General features: G+C 51.0%; 1 protein-coding gene across 3 annotated transcripts in view; it reads right to left on the reverse strand.

The window, feature by feature from the left end:
• Positions 1-19,858, reverse strand: part of ZNF423 (zinc finger protein 423) — a 366,350-nt gene that overhangs the window by 142,219 nt on the left and 204,273 nt on the right. For all 3 annotated transcript variants that reach the window (XM_057300143.2, XM_034940121.4, XM_034940120.4), the window contains one exon: positions 2,414-5,628. In XM_057300143.2, the coding sequence (XP_057156126.1) occupies positions 2,414-5,628 (3,215 nt within the window). The remainder of the gene's footprint in view (positions 1-2,413; positions 5,629-19,858) is intronic.

The following is a 19,858-nucleotide window of genomic DNA, read 5'->3' on the forward strand; positions in this document are numbered from 1 at the left end:
TCCTCAATGAGTGTGGATTGCCATTGTAAAAGGGAAAAATATGAGCGACATTTACTATGTGCTTGGCACTTAATTTACACATTTAATCCTCAGAGCAAAACGCTAAGGTCAGCATGAGAAATAGTCACAATGGTTCACAAATGATGGGGAACAGGCAGTGACCAATCAGAGCAGATAATGGTTAAAAAACCAGAGAGGCCCCCCCAGTTTCTCCCTAGATGCAGAGATGTCAGCCCAGGAGAGACTCTATTACTATTCCATTACTATCACTATTCATTACCACTGCCACTACCTCTGGCTTCGTAGTGGAACACAGAGGCCCAGAGAGGTCAAATTACCGCTGGGTCCTGGGAGAAGGAGATTTTAACCCAGGCCACCTGACTCCAAGGCTGAAACATTCCCTGAGAGCACCTATGCCCCCCTAGAAAGGCTGAGGGGGACAGAGCGGGGCAGCAGAAACCAGTGCCCATGCTCAGCCCCTGGAGGGGGTCCTCCTGGGGCCCTGTTTAGAACCCTGGCTCAGACAAAGGGCCCTGAGAGGGTGGGGTACTGCTATAGCCCCTAAAAGGAGCTCTCCACTCCAGACAGGACTTTGAGGAGAGACTCCAGGCCCCAGCCAGACATGCAGCTCTGTTTCTTTTTCTTCCTTTCTTTCTTTCTTTTCTTTTTTTTTTTTTTTTTTTGAGATGGAGTCTTCCTCTGTCACCTAGGCTAGAATGCAGTGGTGTGATCTTGGCTCACTGCAACCTCTGCCTCCTGGGTTCAAGCAATTCTCCTGCCTCAGCCTCGTGAGTATCTGGGACTACAGGTGTATGCCACTATGCCCACCTAAATTTTTGTATTTTTAGTAGAGACGGGGTTTCACCGTGTTGGCCAGGATGGTCTCAATCTCCTGACCTCATCATCCACCTGCCTCAGCCTCCCAAAGTGCTGGGATTACAGGCGTGAGCCACCACACCTGGCTTTTTTTTTTTTTAAAAGAGACAGGGTCCCACTCTGCCACCCAGGCTGGAATGCAATGGTGTGATCATAGCTAACTGCAGCCTTGATCTTCCAAACTCAAAAAGTGCTGGGACTATAGGTGTGAGCCACAGCACCCGGCCTCGCTATTTTCATTCCAGTTCTCCTCTCTTCAGGAAGATATCCACGGACGGGTCCCCTGGCCCTCTTGGCTCCCGTGGGCCTGTGTGTAACACCAGAAGGCAAGGTCAGCAGGCACTGAGGCCCCTTCCGCTGTGGGGTCCTCCCTTTACTCTCTCTGGCCCTCTTCTCTCCCCCTCTGCCCTCCTCACCCCCTCAAAATCACAGGGTCCCAGGAAAAACACCCTCAGCAAACACCCCCGTGTCCCAGCAGGCGCCTATGGCAGATGGCCCTTCCCCAAATCCTGCCTCCCTGCCAATGGTGCCAGCAGCGGTCCTTGAGGGAAATATACTCCTGAGATCCGCCTGGCACCTCCTTGGCCTGGAAACAGACAACACAGACTCAATGGGAACCCCGCACCTGTGCTGTCTGACACCCAAGGGCCACACAGACTCCAGGCCCACCATTGGGTGCCCCTCAGCCCCTGTACCCAAGGCCTGTGTGGGCCCATCCATAGCCTAGACTTCTCCCCAGCTCATTGAAAGCCACTTATCATGGGCCTGGGGCTCCCTCTGGTCCACAAGTCCCAAGTCAGGGTCCATTTCTGGTTCTCCTTGGCTCCCAGGCACCTCCAAACATAATGGGTGCTTTGATGAACAGGGAAAATTTGATGAACGAATCAATCAGTCATTAACAATAACAGCAATTGAAACCACGTCGAAGGGCCTTCCACATACCAGCAACTGCACTAACTGAAATGATGCCACTGGTGATAAGAGTACCAGCTGGTGATGACAGCCAGCACCACTGAGCCATGAGTGCCGGGCTCTTGGCCCCTTGTGTGTGTGTGATATCTATGAACTGTCAAAAGAATCCTGGATCTAAGGCCCAGAGAAGTCAGTGACTTGCCTAAGGAGACCCAATAAGCAAATGAGTATGTCATACCCCAGCTCAACAACAAAGACACAAGCCACCACCCATGGTGCCCTCACTGTGCATGAGCCACTGTGCCAGGCACGTTACCTGTATGATGTCCTCGGCCTCTTACAACAATTCTCTGAGGTTGGGACAATTATTATTCCCATTTTATACATTAGCACTTGACAAATGAGGCCCAGAGAGATAAATAACATGAGCCCATCACATGGCTGGAAAGGCAATGGCAGTGCTGAGGTTCAAACTCAAGGAGTCTACAGCACAGCAGTTGTGTTTTGCCACTGCGCGATAGCGCCGCTTCTTGGAAACACGGCACTCAGGGTACGTGGCTCCTGTGGGGACCAGAGGAGCCCCAAGGAGAGGAGCAGGGAGCAGGATGAGGTGGACTGCACTTACCCGGGGCACTGGCGACGTCTGGGTGCCTTTCCGGGGCCCACTGGTCTCCGGCGTGAGGTCACGGTGGTCCACCTGCATGTGGCTCTCCAGGTCTTCGGCACTCTCAAACTTGACACTGCACTCGGGGCAACGGAGGCCGGCACAGGGCCGGTCGGCGGGCTCGGGCGGGGCCAGGCCACCCACCTGTCCGTTGGCGCTGCGGGCCATGCAGCCGGCGCAGAGGCCGTAGGGCAGCCCATTGACATCAAGCTTCACCAGGTCCTGCTTGCTGCGGAACTCCTTGAGGCACAGGGCGCACTTGTAGAGCTTCTGCAGCCCCTGGCCATTGGGGGAGGACGCCGCTGAGCTGCCCGCCAGCTTCTGCATGTGGAAGGTGCCATGGATCTTGAGCTCAAGCGTGGAGGTGACTGTCTGCATGCAGACCACACAGCGGAAGCCCGTGAGTGAGTTGCGCAGGTCAGGGTGCATCTGGCAGTGCTCAATAAACTCCTCCTCGCTCTGCAGGGGCATCTTGCAGATGCGACAGGTGCCCGTGTCCAGGCTCTTGCTGTGGGTCACCTTGTGTTCGGTGAGCGTCAGCAGCGAAGGGAAGCGCTCACCACAGATGGGACACATGTAGTGCTTGGCAGGGCCCCGGTGCGTCTGCAGGTGCTCCCGTAGCCCGTTCTCCGAGAAGAAAGTCCGTGAACAAACGTTGCACTTGTGACTGCCCTTGATAAACTCAGCCTTCTTGCGTGAGCCATCATCCTCGCCCGGCCTGATATTGTGGTCCCGCAGCCGGTGATTCTGCAGCAGCACCTCCATGGTGTAGGCCGCCCCACAGATGTCACAGCCGTACATGGGCTCCGACGCGTCCACGTCATCCTCGCTGGCCTCATGGCTGTTAGGCGCCTCAGGGTTCTTAAGCAGCATGCCCTGCAGGTCAGCAGGCTCAGCTTTCTTGGTGGCCGTTGGGGGTACCCCATTGGCCGTGCCGTTCTCGGTCGCAGCATCAAACACACAGTGCTTCTCCCGCAGGTGCTTCTCCAGCAGGATGATGGCGTGGAAGGCCTTGCTGCAGAACTTACAGTTATACTTCTTGCTGTGTGTGGTGATGTGGCACTGCAGCTCCACCTCGGTGCTGAAGGTCTCCCCACAGAAGATGCACTTGTGAGCCTTGGCCGGGTTGCCCAGGTGGCTGTGTTTGACGTGCACCTGCAGGTCAGCCTCCTTGCGGAAGTCCCAGTTGCAGGCCGTGCAGCGGTACATCTTCTTCTCATTGCTGTGCTTCACCGCCAGGTGCACCTGGATGGACACCTTGGAGTCGAAGACCTCCTGACACAGGGTGCAGTGGTACAACACAAAGGTGTGCATGTCCAGCAGGTGCTTCTGCAGGTCATCCACCGAGGAAAATTGCTTGTCGCAGCTCTCGCACACATAGTGGGTCGACGTGGTCATGTAATGCACTGTCAGGTGCTGCAGGAGGGACTCCTGGGAGTCAAAGTCCTCTTTGCACTGGGGGCACGCCTGCTTCCGCAGTAGCAGCTCCAGGTGCAGCTTCAGGTGGGTCTGGAAGCTCTCAAAGTTGGAGAACTTGAGGTCGCATTGATTGCAAGGATACTCCCCATTGGAGATGGAGTTGGCGCTTGCTGAGAGCCGCTGCCGCTTCGGGGAAGACACCTCCACGTCGGACGAGACTGGGCTCTGCTCGGCCTTGGACTTCTTGCTGTGGGCCAGTGGAATGTTCTTGTGGTTCTCCTTGATGTGCTTGGTGAGTTTCAGGATGGAGCCAAAGATGGGGGAGTTGGTGCAGTAGGGGCAGGAATAGACCTCCATGAAGGACTGCGTGGGCTGCACCACCGGAGACTCTAGTTTGGCACTGCCTACACTGCAGTGGGCCTGCTGGATGTGCTCGGTGAGGGAGGACTCAGTAAGGAAACCCATGGAGCACTGGTTGCAGAAGAAGGCATTATTACCGTCAGAGGGGTTGGCGTTGGGGCCGCAGTGGGAGACGCGGATGTGCTCCTGCAGGCTATTGATGTCGGCGAACATCTCGGGGCAGTAGTTGCAGTGGAAGGCAGAGATGTTGCCAAACTGCATCACAGGGTAGGCATGGTTCTTGTGCAGCTTGCGAACGTGCTCGTTGAGGTTGTAGAGGGTGGGCATGGAGTCCAGGCAGATCTGACATGTGTGGCTCTGCTGGGGCTTGTCCGCGTGGATGGTCTTCAGGTGGATCTCCAGCACGGCCAGGCTGTTAAAGTCCCTCTTGGAACAATAGGGGCAGCTATAGACCACCTTGGTCCAGCCCTGCCCGTCATCCCGCATCTTCTTCTGCCCTCGCAGCGGCTTCAAGGTGGAGTCCGGGGTGGAGCCACGCTCCACAGAGGCGCTGGAGTCGGGTGTGGCGCTGCTCATGGAGGCCACGCTGCCCAGTACAGGGTCGGGACTGACACTGTGGTTGCTGGAGTCGGGCTGCCGGTGGCTGTCCAGGTGGCAGTAGACACCTTCCACTGAGGAGAACTGCTCAGGGCACATGGGGCACTTGTGTTTCTGGTTGGCGTGGGCTTGGTGGATATGGGCGAGCAGTGTGTTCTCGTCGACGAAGACCTCAGGGCAGTGGATGCACTGCAGGTCCGCCTTCTCGGACAGCTGCGGGTGGCGGGTGAGCACGTGCTTCTCCAGCTCCTCCGTCTGGCTGAAGGTGTCCTCGCAGTAGTCGCACATGAAGTCGTCCTTCTTGGCTTCCTTCTCCGACTTGGCCAGATGCTCCTTGTTCTTTTTGTGGGCCTGCATGTGGCTCTGCAGCGAGCTGGTGGAGGAGAAGCCGCGCTTGCACACAGTGCACTTGAAGGGCTTGCTGGAGCTGTGGGTCTTCAGGTGGATCTTGAGGTGGTCGCTGCGGGAGAAGGCTGCCTCGCACTCGTGGCAGTGATACTTCTTGTCGCCCGTATGCAGCTTGATGTGCCGGTCGCGGCTCCTCTTGTGCTTGAAGAGGCGGCTGCAGTAGGTGCACTTGAACGGCAGCTTGTCGCTGTGGATCTGCTCGTGCCTCTTCAAGTAGCTCAAGCGGATGAAGGACTTGTCGCAGAACTGGCAAGGGTATGGCAGGCCCGTGCCCCCTTCCTCCTCGCCGAGGCCGAGGTCACAACCATCTCCGATCATCTGCGTGGGTGACGCAACATCCTTGCTGGAGGGAGACGAGGCCACCCAGGAGAGTTGTGGGTCGTCATCACCATCTGCAAGAGAAGGCAGAGAGGATATTAGAGGCAATTCCCAGGGCTGCCGAGAAACAAGGACAGAGCCAGCTTCTCGACAGCACGCGGGCTGAGGCTGTGCAGCTGGCCAACGGCTGCAGGGGGCTGTGGGGAGGGGCAGGGGCCGGAAGCAAGTGGACACCAGGGCCTTCCTGTCTGCAGAGGGCACGCCAGAGGGGCGGCAGATAATGAAGGGGGAGCGCCTTTTCCCTTCACAACACTTGCCTGGACCTGGCAGGACATGATACCCCCCATCAGAGGGGAGGCTCTCGGCCACTTTCCTGATAGGGAAAGGAGGGGCAGCCTGGACAAAGTCACTGGAAACGAACTCACAGACCACCAGTCCCATAGGCCAAAAGGAAGACAAGTCCCGTCACTTGATCCACACCTGGGAGTCAACTCCCCTCAAATCCCTAATCCTGGAGGGAAGGAAATCCCACTGGTCCTTATGAACACAGGCAAAATTTTGCAACAACAAAAATGCCCTTATCAGATTGGCCATAGAATGCACCATTCTCTGGGGATGGGTGGACTGATGGAGCTGGAAGCTGCTGCTTCAGGTAGTAGACAAGACATAGGAGGTGTGAAATCACAGGGCAAGAGACAGCAGACTCCAGTGCTCAGGTGGGAAGTGAGCCTAGGGCACTGAAGAGGCATCTGTGGGTTTCCTGGCCCAGGCCATCCTGAGACCCTTGTTTTCTTTGTTTCCACTGCACCCCTGGATTTGCCCCAACCCCACCCAGGATCAAGAGAGATGGAGAGATGGTGACAGTGATTGGAGGATGAATGAGGACATGGAAGGCCACAGAGCTCAGACCCAGGCGGACCCTTAACCCCACTGCAAAGGCAAGGAAGAGGCAATCCTTGTACAGACTCCAGCGAGTCCCACCCTCCCTGGGGACAGCCCCCACAACCCCCCTCGTTTGCTGGCCCGGCCAGCCTCAGAGGAAAACTAAACAAACCTAAGGGTAGGCCGTTTCTGGGAAAACAAAGGCACACAGGACACAGTGAATAAAGCCAGAGACATTCCCCGGCGGGGGCCGAGCAGAGCCAGCCCGGGCAGGGAGTGAGTTCCAAGGCTCAAGTTTCTCTTCGGCTGGATTTAAAACTTAATAATGAATGAAACAGACCGCAGGCTGCTGCGGGCAGGGGAGAGACAAACAAAAGCTCAGATTCGGCTCCGCTGACCTTGCTCTTGTAACCCCGAGGAAATAAACCACTGCCCCCGCCTCTCCAGCCGCCAGCCAGCCTGGCTGAGTCTTCAGAAGAGCCTCACAGACGTAACCCAGACGTAACCTTGGCCCAGAGGCAGCCCAGACCTTCAGGAAGGGATGGGGCAGGCGCACCATGCTCCCAGCACGGGCGAACACTGGCACACACATGCGCATACACTGGCACACACATGCGCATACACACGCCTACCTACATACACACACAACACCCACCATCACACACATTCATTCACACCATCACTCCCACACACTCACACTATCACTCACAAACTTAAATATACATGCACACCCTCATGTACACACATTCACCTGCAGACACACACACACACACACACACACACATCACAGACCTGTGGTTTCCCTACAAGGCTCTCCACACAAGCTGCCTCTGCTGTCCCAGGCCGATCCTAAGACTTAAAGAGAGAACAAAGGCTGATTGGGGGGTCTTGAGGGGTCCCTCACAGCTGGGGCTGAGGCTGGTCCTAGGCCCCACCCCCACCCCCTGGCCCCCGCAGCGCTGATTGTGTGAAGATCCACCTGACCCCCTTGGCACCATTGGCACAGCTCAACCGGGATGCATACGGCTCTCCGAAGCTCGCAGTTCTCCAAAGCTCCCGACTGCAAGGCTCCCGGCAGCCAACCCACCTCTGAAGCCCAGCTCCCCAGCCCAGCTCAAGGGGCCTCCTGGAACACCCTCCCAGAGCACCAGCACCTTCTCCCCCGGGGGCCTTACATGACGGGCTCGGCAGACGGGAAGGATGCAGCAGTCGTGGCCAGCTCCCCAGATGAGATGCAGTGGGAGGCGCCCCAGCCCCTGCCTGCCAATTCCCAGCTCTTGCCAGCTGGGCTCTGTGGGGCACAGACAAAAGGGACCCCAGGGAGGAGATGGCTGGGGCCAGGGGACCTACTCGGCCCCCGCTCCAGGCCAGGCTGGACTGGCTTCTTATTATTTTGATGTCTTCACTCAGACTCACTCAAACTGCCACTGAGCCCTTCCTGTGTGCCCAGCACTCAGTGCTAAGTGCTTTCTCGCAACTGCAAATGAGTGGCCAGGTCCACTCCCACTGGACAGACGAGGAAACTGAGGCACGGCCTCAGAGACTTGCTCTGGGAAATGACAGTGCCAGAGACTGATGCCAGGACTGTCCACGTTCAGGCCCCTTGATTGTGATGTGGGCCTGGACCAGCTTCTGGGGGCCAAACAGTCAAATAAGACCACTCCTGCATGGGTAAGAAGGGGAGAGGCCCACGTGTAAAGCCTCCAGGGTCCTCAGGACTTGATCTCCTTGGAGCCTGCCTTATGAAGAGGGCTCGGGCTGGCCCACGATTTGCATTTCTGGGAGGGGCTCATCAGGGTTCAGAGAGACACAGGAACTGGCTGGAACCCACCCAGCAACTGATGCGTGGAGAAGTCTCAACAACTGGGCAGGTGAAACCACTATCACTCTTGTCCCTAGGACAAGCCTGAACAGATATTTCTGCCAGGGTTCATTTGCTCCTAAACCTTTCACACCACCTGAAGACCAGAAGACACTCAGAGCCAGAGCCCTCCCAGCTCCTCTATGAATTCATCCATGCCCTGAACATTCCTCTTAACCACTCGCTTTATGCATCTGAAGAAAGGGAATCACTGGGAGGAGTGGATGAGAAAAATTAATGGGAGAAAGCACTATTATGCCACTGACATGAAATGTCCAGAATAAGGCGCATCTGAGACAGAAGGCAGGTTAGCAGCTGTCCGAGGCTGGAGATGGGAGCAGGGACTGGCTGCACAGGTGACAGGGATCCTTCTGACATGATGGAAATGGTCTAAAACTAGACTGTGGGTGAAGACGGCACAGCTCTGTAAACTTACCAAAGACTGGCTGAGTTGCTCACTTCAAACAAGTGAATTTTATGGTATGCAAATTATACTTCAATAAAGTTGTTAAACAAAAGCACTATTTTGCCAATAATAAGAATTAGTACTAATTAGTGCCACAAGTGCTAACAATATTAACAGCTCCATTTATTGAGAATGTCCCACGTGCCAGCACTGTGCTAAGTACGTCTATTATCGCAATTAATTTCTATTCATCCTCACAACAACCATATCTGGCTGTCTGCAGTAACATTCCCATTTCTGAGATGAGGAAGTGGGGTTCAGGGAGGTGAGGAACTGGCCCCCAAGCCAGATGCCCCATTTAGTGTCTGGCCAAACTTCATCCTGTAGGAGTACAGAACCTGGTCCCGAGGCCCCACATCAGTCATTCACCCAGTAGGCTTTGAAAAGGAGAATCTTAACCTGCCCGGCACCAGAGTACCCAAGGTTCATTGCAGGCTGGCTGCTTGGCTTTATTTTTCTGCAAACAAGTTTTGAAACTAAAGCAAAGCGTATTATTCTGGGAGCAACAAGCTGAGCCACTGCTGAGATTATAATCATCTGAATTGAAATGAAAATAAGGCTCCTTAAACTGAAAAGGCCCAATCAGGGAAAATCGGCATGTTGACATATAAAGTCCCAAACTCAGATTGCCCTGTTGTCTTTTATTCAAAGAACATTCAACCTTGCCTGTTGCCATCCCACCCCCTCCAAATGCATTTTGCTTTGGGGGGACTTAGCTCAGTGCTCTAGAAACAGGCTAGAGAGATAAGCTAGGGCCAAAGCTCGGGATGTATCTACAGGGGCGTCAGCAGAGAAAGCGGTTCTCTTTTCTTTTTTTTTTTTTTTTTTTTTTTTTTTGGCAGGGGCGGCGGGGGAAGGAGTCTCGCCCTGTGGCCCAGGCCAGAGTGCAGTGGCGTGATCTCGGCTCACTGCAACCTCTGCCTCCCAGGTTCAAGCAATTCTCCTTCCTCATCCTCTCGTGTAGCTGGGATTACAGGCACATGTCACCATGCCCGGCTAATTTTTGTATTTTTAGTAGAGACAGGGTTTCACCATGTTGGCCAGGCTGGTCTCGAACTCCTGACCTCAAGTGATCCACCCGCCTCAGCCTCCCAAAGTGCTGGGATTACAGGTGTGAGTCACTGCGCCTGGCCCAAGGTTCTCTTCTCTTACAGCAATGACACTTTCCTCATGCTGGATGCTGGACACCACACACACACCTGCAACTGTGGCCAAGGCAATCACAAAGTCCCCTCCAACATTAACATTCCAGAACTCAGGAAGAAGGTGGGTTCAAGGAAAGTCCTGTTCAGTTGCTACATTTTTATTTTCAAGTAAATACTTGCATCGATTTTGCTGTGTGCCAGGCATTCTTCTAAGAGTTAATGGGTACTCACTCATTCAATCCTCTCAATAGGCTAATGAGTTAGGGACTGTTATAATTTCCATTTACAGATGAGAAAACCAGGGCACAGAGCGGCTGAGTGACTTGCCCAGTGCCACACAGCCAGCAGGCAGCAGAGTCAGGATGTGAACCCCCTTTAGTCCTGTTCAGTCAGTGTTTTCACCCACAAGGCTTCACTACCCCCCCACCCCCCACTTTGGGAGGAGAAGCATGAGAAAATCAAGTGGGAGGTACAATGACTAATGACAGACCCATGCTTCTCCTGCCCCCCAGAGTAAATGCAATCAAAGAACTATAACAAAAATGAGTTAAAAACACACACACACCTTGCAAAATGGAGATTAAAGTCATTTAAAAATGACTAATCCTGCAAAAAGGCCAAATAGGAAATGGGTTATATGAGGTTTTTGCTGTCTGCTGCAGGAAGAGAAAGAAAACAAGCATAAAAGAGGAGATAATTTTTGATAAAAATTCAATTAAGTAGAAAAAAGAACATTAACTGGGCTTCAGAACACATCAGCAGCAGAAAGAGCCAGGTGATTCCCAAGCTCATGTGGTCACACTTGGTGACCAGCATGGAGCAGGACATGAATTCAGCAGGCTGATGCTACAGTGTGTAAAATTGCCTCGGACACACCTCATCTAGGCAGAGCAGTGCAAGTGGCCGCCCAGAATGGCTGGGAGCCACAGCTCACGGCTCCTCTGTCACAGAGAATCAAGGTCAGAGCTGCTGGAGAAGGTGCTCGGGCCAAGGCAGGAGAGTGACTGGCCCACAGACTCACAGGAGTGGGCCGAAAGGGGAACCTTCCTGCAGTGGGGGGCACACATGGAAGAGGAAGTGAACTCCTGCCATCGAAGCTATGCAAGAGGCCCTAAAAAGAACACTAGGGGGACTCTCTGCATTGAGTTTGGGGGGAAGATAGATGAGCCCAGGAAGTTCCAGGTTACTAGGACATTCCTGAGCTGGGCAGTTCCATCTGTGTGAATAAAAATGACCATCCAGCTGGGCATGGTGGCTCATGCCTGTAATCCCTGAACATTGGGTGGCTGAGGTGGGAGGATCGTTTGAGGTCAGGAGTTTGAGATCAGTCTGAGCAATATAGCAAGACCCTGTCTCTTAAAAAAAAAAAAAAAGAACAAAATTTAATTACACAGGCATGGTGATGTGTATTTGCAACCCCAGCCACTTGGGAGGCCGAGGCAGGAGGATCACCTGAGCCCATGAGTTTGAGGCCGCAGTGAGCTATGATCATGCCACTCTAGCCTGGGTAACAAGAGTAAAACTCTGACTCAAAAAAAAAAAAAAAAAAAAAAAAACCATGAGCCTACAGAGGGAACAAGAGCTCATCCAGCCATTGGAATAAGGTTTCCATCCCAGTCCGCAGGGCCTCTTGTGCCCAGGACTGTGCTGAATGCTGCAGGGTCGCCTGGGTGCATCCCACCTTGGTCCTGCCCCAAGGACATTCCAGACCATGCAAAGGAGAGGCCAAGTAGAGCAAGAAAGGCACCAGTGGGAGTCATGCTGGGGCAACGGGCAGAGAGTCCATCAGGAGGCTGGGCCTCCACTGCCTCTGCTGGCTCATGGGAAGCTGGAATTCATGCTCTCTATAGCCCCTGCCAGATGAATATAAAGATCACCTTGTACAATACTCCAACCATCAAGACCATCTTCATGATAGACACAAAATGGCCTTACAGTGCTTCACAAAGTCCCCAAAAAGACTCCTTGCCACTCAACTGTTTCTTCAGAAAAATGAAAATTGCCAAGGAGACCAGTTCCCGACAGGACAAAGCTTTGTAATACACCAAGCAGAGCTTCTCTGCTGCCCCCATACAGAGCTCCAAGAATAGGAATCACTGTGGCCCTTCCCTAAGCTCAGAGGAATGGGACCCTAGACTCAGGAACCAACTACCCAATCCCACATGATACAGATGGAAAAGCTGAGGCCCAGAAAAGAGAAGAAAACTTACAAGCCCAGCTAATTGGTAGTGGTTGCCTAGAATCCTGTGTTCAGAAGGATTCCAAGGCCTTATCTCAGGTCCAAAGAAATGAGTGCTGCAATCAACTGATGATGTCTGCCATGAGCAGAGACATGTAGGAATGGAATAGTCAAAGGGCACTGAGCAAACTGGAAAGAGGAGTCTCCTGACTCCCAATGCTAGATGCTTTTCAGGTTTCCTCTTCCAAAAAAGGAGCTGTCCATTCTCTTTGAGAGATGAGGCTTTGGTGTTCCCAAAATCCTGTTGGTCACAGAGAGACAAGAGGCCCTGACAGATACCGTATGATATGGTTTGGCTGTGTCCTCACCCAAATCTCATCTTGAATTGTAGTTCCCATAATCCCCACATGTGGTGGGAGGGACCTGGTGGGAGGTAACTGAATCATGGGGGTGGTTTCCCCCATGCTATTCTAGCGATAGTGAGTAAGTTCTCATGAGATCTGATGGTTGTATTAAGGGGCTTCCCTCTTTGCTCAGCTCTCATTCTTCTCCTTCCTGCCACCATGTGAAGAAGGACATGTTTGTTTCCCCTTCCAACATGATTGTTAGTTTCCTGAGGCCTTCCCAGCCATGCACAACTGTGAGTCAATTAAACCTCTTTCCTTCATAAATTACCCAGTCTTGGGTATTTATTCACAGCAGCATGAGAATGAACTAATATACTGTAGAATTGTGTTGGAGTCTGGAGAGGAATCTCCAGCCAGATAGGTCAGCTGTGACATCAGCTGATGGTGAGGGTTGCCCAAAGTGGACACAAAGCAGCCCGGACAACCGAGGAGAGCCAGTCAGTGTTTCCTAGAGCCTGGGGTAATAAGAGCTGCAAGACCTGAATATGCTTCAGGGCACACTGTAGATTGTGGTTCCCATAGAGGTAGCCAGAGCCTAAGCAGGTGGCTTTCCAGATATGAAATGATCCAAATTGAGCTCAAGGGGCATCTGGGCATATTCCTGATCACTTCTTGGGAAACCAGGGGTACTTGCACACACCTGATGCCAGAACTAGCCATCCATCCCAGAATACTCCTCAACTCAATTACATCCCTGCCTGTAAAACTAGCATCAGTGTATTGAGGGCAAGAGAGGGTGCATAGCTCCTCCCTCATCTTATTTCACTGATGGAGAAACTGAGGCAACATGACAAGTCACAGGCAGATCCAGTGGTTACTGTTTATGGCACATTTTCTTTTCTTTTTCTTTCTTTTTTTTTTTTTTTTTTGAGAAGGAGTCTCGCTCTGTCACCCAGGCTGGAGTGCAGTGGCACAATCTTGGCTTCCTGCCACCTCTGCCTCCTGGGTTCAAGCAATTCTCTGCCTCGGTAGGAATCCTGAGTAGCTGGGATTACAGGCACCCACCACCACACCCGGCTAATATTTGTATTTTTAGTAGAGACAAGGTTTCACCATCTTAGTCAGGCTGGTCTTGAACTCCTGACCTTGTGATCCACCTGCCTTGGCCTCCCAAAGTGCTGGGATCACAGGCGTGAGCCACCACGCCCAGCTGTATGACACATTTTCTATGTGCCAGGTCCTTTGCCAGCTTTTTCTCAATTGATTCTCACACATTCCCTATGAGGTAGGTACTATTAACAACCCCTTTTTATAACTGTGCAAAGTGACACTCCAAGAAGGAAAGTAACTTCTGAGCGCACAGACATTGCAAGTGGCAGATGCCCCCACCCACTTACTAACCACCAGGCTACACTGCTTCACCAGGCCCTGGAGCCAGTCCAAGGCCCATATCCCTGCTGGACCTGCTCCCTCTTTCTTGAGGTCCACCATGCACAAGCACAGTACCAGGCCCCGTGACTTGAACCAGGTACAGGTCTTAAGCTTTACAACCCCACCTGCCATTGAGGCAAAGTCAGTGGTGGATGACCAGGCTAGGCTGGGTCTGATGCCAAGCACTAATGAATGTTGCTGGCCTCTTTCCTCACTGGATGGCGGGTAAAGTAGCCTGCTGCTTAAATAGCCTATGCAGAAGCAAACCTGGAGATTGTGGTAGGCAGAATAATAATTACCCTAAAGATGTCCAAGTCTTAACTCCCAAAACATATGAATATGTTACGTTACATGGTAAAATGGAATTAAGGTTGACAATTGGCTGACCTTAAAATAAAGAGATTATCCTGGATTATCCACATGGGTCTGTTGTAATCACAAGGGTCCTTAAATGTGCAGGAGGGAGGCAGAAGAGGAGGTTGAGGTGATGCAATATGAGAAGGACCCAACCAGCAATTACTAGTATTGAAGATGGAAGGAGGCCATATGCCAAGAAATGTGAGCAGCCTCTAAGAATTGGAAAGGCAAGGAAATGGATTTTTCCCTAAGAGCATCTAGAAAGGAATGCGGCCCTGCCAACACCTTAATTTTAACCCAGTGACATCTGGGTCAGACTTCTGACATACAGAACTGTAAGATACTATTTTTTGTTTGTTGTTTTAAGCCACTGTGCTTATGGTAATTTGTTACAGCAGTAATAGCAAACTAATACAGATTTTGGTACCAGGAGTGGGGTGCTATGAGAACAAATACCTAAAATCATGGAAGTGGCTCTGGAATTGGGCAGCGATCAGAGGGTAGAAGAATTTTGAGGAGTATGATTTATTTAAAAGCCTAGGTAACCTTGAACAGATTAATGGAAACATGGATATTAATGACTCTGTTAATAAAGACTCAGAAGAAAGTAAGGAACACATTAGAGAAAACCTAAATCACTTTAGGAAATATCTAAATCATCATGAACAGACTATTAAGAGAAATATGGATATTAATAAAGGCACTGACAGTGAAACTGAAGGAAGGGGGATCCTTGATACTTGGTGGCAGAAAGCTAAGTGAAATTATGACTCACAGTTATGTGGGAAGCAGAACTTTCATGGATAAACTTGGATACTTAGCTAAGTAGATTTCCAAGCAAACTGTGGAAGGTATGGGCTGGTTTCTTCTTGCTGCTAAAAAGAAAAAAGATTAAGAAAAGAACTGTTAAGCAGGCCAGGCGCAGTGCTCACGCCTGTAATCCCAGCACTTTGGGAGGCTGAGGCAGGCGGATCACCTGAGGTCGGGAGTTCGAGACCAGCCTGACCAACATGGAGAAACCCCGTCTCTACTAAAAATACAAAAATTAGCTGGTCATGGTGGCACATGCCTGTAATTCCAGGTACTCCCAGCTATTCAGGAGGCTGAGGCAGGAGAATCGCTTGAACCCAGAAGGTGGAGGTTGTGGTGAGCCAAGATCATGCCACTGCACTCCAGCCTGGGTGACAGAGCAAGACTCCATCTCAAAAAAAAAGAAAAAGAAAAAAGAAAAAAAAAAACTCTAAGAGATTTACTTACAAGAAGGCATGCTCTGGAGAAAAAGCTGAAGGTAGGACTGCACATATTGCTAATATCTCAGGAAAATCAAAATGCCAGAGTATTGAGTATTCAGTCACAACAAAGGCTCTTTGGTGAGATTAAGGGTGTGACTCACAGATCTCCTAGATCAAATTAGAGAGCATCTAGGAAATTTGGGGGCATTGCTCTGGAGCAATCTCAGCAAAAGACAAAAGTAGAGAAGGGATTATCCAGGAAATATCTGTAGAGGACCATCTTGAATAATGGAGAAAATACCCATGACATACACAGGAGACTCACAAGGTTCTTGAAAAGTTTATACTGACAGAAACACTGCCAGCTTAAACCAAAAAGAACAGAGAGAGTACAGGATGAAAGAAGTCTGTTGGACACCCAAAACTTCACAAGCAGGAAACAGGTTAATAAAACTACTCAGATGAAAGTACATGCTACCTTTCATGGGGAAAAGAGGGATGACTAAGGGGGCAGAACCTCAAGCCCAGAGGGTGGAGCCATGAGCCATAGTGGATGAGATCACTACTGGACCAGGTTCAGATTCCAGAACTGTGTAACCATGGGCAAGCATATCCCCTCTTTGTGCTTTCATTTCCCCAACTCTTGATAGAGAGAATCCGACGAACAGGTCTCTAAGAGGCTTTGTAGCTCTTACAGTCTGTTATCACTTAATGATGTCTGTGCCTGCCCTGGGTACAGAGTAAGTCTCAGGTGGTAGGTATCCCAGCTCTCTACGATCTCCTAGTTCGGGTGGTTTTTAAATTCAGCACATATTTAGGATGCCTGCTCTAAATACCCAGTTTTCCAAAGGGTGTAGAGGTACCCAGCATTCTTAGGTTTCTATGCTCTTATCTGTCCAATCTCCGTGTCAATTAATTACTGTTTAAACATTAAACGCTAAAGCAACCCTTTACTGCTTTGAAGTACACACACACACACACACACACACACACAGGGAGAGAGAGAGAGAGAGAATCCCTTCAATTGTAACATCAGTACTGCACCTAGATATCTGACAGGAGAAGTGTAAAGGATTAAGTTTGACCCCTGGGACATCAAAAGTCCACCCTGGGAAAGGAAAGGGATGAGGCTATTGGAGGTTCTTTCCTCAGAGGTAGGCCAAGGAGCTCCACAAAGGTGACCAGAAGCTGACATGGCTCTTCCTGAAATCTCGAGTTAGAATTATGCTATTAGCAAAAATAATAGCAGCGCCTATTCACTCATTCCTCCTCCAGGGAGCTGAGAGTTTCTTACGAATGGGATCTCATCATCCCCAAAGTATAAGCAAGGAAAAGTAGGGATCATTCTTTCGGTTTGGGAGAAAAAAGACTCAGAGGTCACTGGACATCTCAAAGACAGAGACTGACCAGGCCTGCCCTTCTCCAGCCAGCTCTGGGGGCTGCTGAAATGCCATGTGACAGTGAACAGCTGCCACCAAGGCCCTTAACAAAACTTTCAGGGACTCAAAACTTAGCTTAGGCTGCTAAGCTTGAAGAAACTCAGTCAATTGCAGGGAGACGTCAGCCCTGAGGGACAGCAGAGCCATGAGTAAGAGTGTGCACTGGCTTGCTCAGCCATCATTAGCTGTGAGACCATGGGAAAATTACTGCCCCTCTCTGAGTCCCCATGTCCTGGGGAAACTAAAAGTAACTACCTTACAAAGTGGTTAATGTTTACATACTGCTAAACATTGGATGAACATTGGCTAAAGAAAATAAAGGGGTTCCTAATGTAACTGACACTATTATCATTCATCGTAAATCCCATCATCTACAGGGCATTTAACATTTTGCGCAGCACCTCACGCCCATTATCCATTTGACATCTGGAGCAACTCTGTGCAGTGGTGGTGGTCATGGTGGTTTTGTTATTGTTATTATCCCCATATTACGAGTAAGTGGGGGGCCACACACCCAGGCATCCTGGGATGGAACCCAGCATCCCATTCAGTTAGTGAATCCCTCTCACCCTCATAAACAGCTGAGCTTACACAGTAAGTTGTGTGGTCACCCCAGTAATGAGGAAAAAGAACAGAGAGGTTAGGTCACATCCTGACATCACAAAGTGACTGGAAGAGCTAGGCCTGAACTTCCAACCCAGGGCTCTTAGCCAGCTGGACTGGGAGAAATGATGCCCTGAGCAATGGGTCATAGGTCATCATGGCTGTCCTCCCACTGGACAGTCTGGGGGCCACCCAGTTGTCGGTATTAGTGATTTTGTGAAAATGCCAACATTTACAAATCAAGAATTTCCAACTTTTTGTTGTTGTTGTTCCTTAATTCACAGTCACTTTTGGCTTTTTTTTTTCTTTTTTCTTAGAGACAGGGTCTCCCTCTGTCACCTAGGCTGTAGTGCAGTGATGCAATCATGGCTCACTGCAGACTCAACCTCCTGGGCTCAAGCGATCCTCCTGCCTCAGCCTCCCAAGTAGCTGGGACCACAGGTGCGTGCCACCATGCCTGGCTAATTTTAATTTTTTTTTTTTTTTGTAGAGACAGGGTCTCTCTATGTCGCACAGGCTGGTCTCAAACTCCTGGCCTCAAGGGATCCTCCTGCCTCAGCCTCCCAAAGCACTGGGATTACAGTCATAAGCCACCACGCCCGGCCCACTTACGGTTTTTCTTGAAGGAGAAGAAGGCCTGGGAGCACAGACTGCATCTGGCATGTGGAAGATGGAGCTCAGCTGGGGCTTCTTGGAGGAGGGACCCCCACCCCCCTGCATGCCCAGCACCCCAGGACTTCCCTCCCATTACTGGGTGTCCCGGGCCTTGGAGACATCTGTGTTTGCCTGGTGGCTAAGAGCCGGCAGCAGGGCTTAGACTCCCAGCTCCCCCATTTACTATGTGTGTGACCTTAGCCAAGTGAATGACCCTTGCTCAATTTTACAGATGGAGAAACCTGTCTCAGTTTTCACATCTGTAAAATGGGGATGACTATATATAGACCCAACTATAGAGTTGTTTTAAAGATGAAATCAGTGAATATCTGTAAGGCGTTATATATGACAAATGTTCTATAATGCCTAAAATAGTCACTGGCTACTGGCTCCCAGATCACCATAAGGTGGTCACAGGACAAGGAGAGGCTGGCAATGGCTGGAATGGTTTGAGGGGACACAAGACACAGTGTCACCTCCCTGAGCCCTGATTGATAACCAAGAGGGTCTAAACTAAACCTACAGTTACCCGTGCACAAGATGGTTTTCAAACAAAGCAAACTCAACCTGCCAAAATTCTCAGAGGGCCCCTGCCATTTACAATCCCAGGACATCAGCCCTGAAAGGAGCTTCAAGACCCCTCATTATACAGATGGAGCCCAACGCTCTCATTATACAAACAGAGAATCTAAGGTACCGGGAGCCATCCATGGCTTGGATGTGGGTCCCTCAGCTCATGGTGGAGGGGGTGGGGGATGAGGCTCAGACTCCCAGAACACTCCCTCCCCCGCCCCCACATGGCTGCTGGACATGCAGGGCAAGGACACGTCCACCTTTCCCCTTGAAGCCTCTGACCTCGCAGAACACACAGCCTGCCAGGCAGCTCCATCCCTTAGACAAATTTACTTAGCACTGATATTGAAAATGCAATTGAGCTCGAATTTTATTGCAGAAATTAAACAGACTAGGAAAGGGGGAAAAAAAAAAAAGCCAGTGCTCATCAACTCACCCGAGAGCTAGCTGTGATCAAACTTGCTAAAGAGGAGCCTAGTGATCAACTCCTGCCAGCAAGGAAGAGCCCCCCAAGTCTGCCCCTACAAGGGACTCCCCAGGGGCACGAGGAACTCAGGAGCTCCGGAAGGTTCTCCTGCCAGCCTCCTGGCGTGGGCCTCCTGCGCACCCTGACATCGCCTGCCCGCCTCTTCACAAGGAGTTGGCGCCTTGTGAAGTCATCCCCGTGAGCTTCATGAAGCAACACCGCCAAGGGCCTGCGCAAAGGGCGCTCTGCTCCACTCGAGTGAAAGCAAAATGCTTTCGGGGTTGAATCACTGTTTTTCTTGACTCCCTTTGGAGATCGGCAGAGCCCACATTCGGCCGTGTTCGTGGACCTGGGACTGGAAACAGCTGCGCTCTAATTACATGTAAAGTGTACCAAAACATCCCTTTTATCACAGACTGGAAATCTGTTAGCATCTGTCTCTCCTTTGTTTCTTCCACAAGATACAAGCTTGTTTCTACATTTTTCTCACCTGTAGCAGTGATTAAAATTCATTATAAATGAAAGGAGTGAACAGAGAAACAAGTTCCTCTGTGTACCGTTCTAAACTCAAATTAGAAACAGCTGTTTGCTAATTCATGCAGTGATGTTTTGTCGTGCTCTGTGAATCAATAATAACTCACCCTATTGCTGCAGAAATTTTTGGATAAT

The sequence above is a fragment of the Pan paniscus genome, chromosome 18 (assembly GCF_029289425.2).
Source record: "Pan paniscus chromosome 18, NHGRI_mPanPan1-v2.0_pri, whole genome shotgun sequence".
Taxonomy (NCBI): domain Eukaryota; kingdom Metazoa; phylum Chordata; class Mammalia; order Primates; family Hominidae; genus Pan; species Pan paniscus.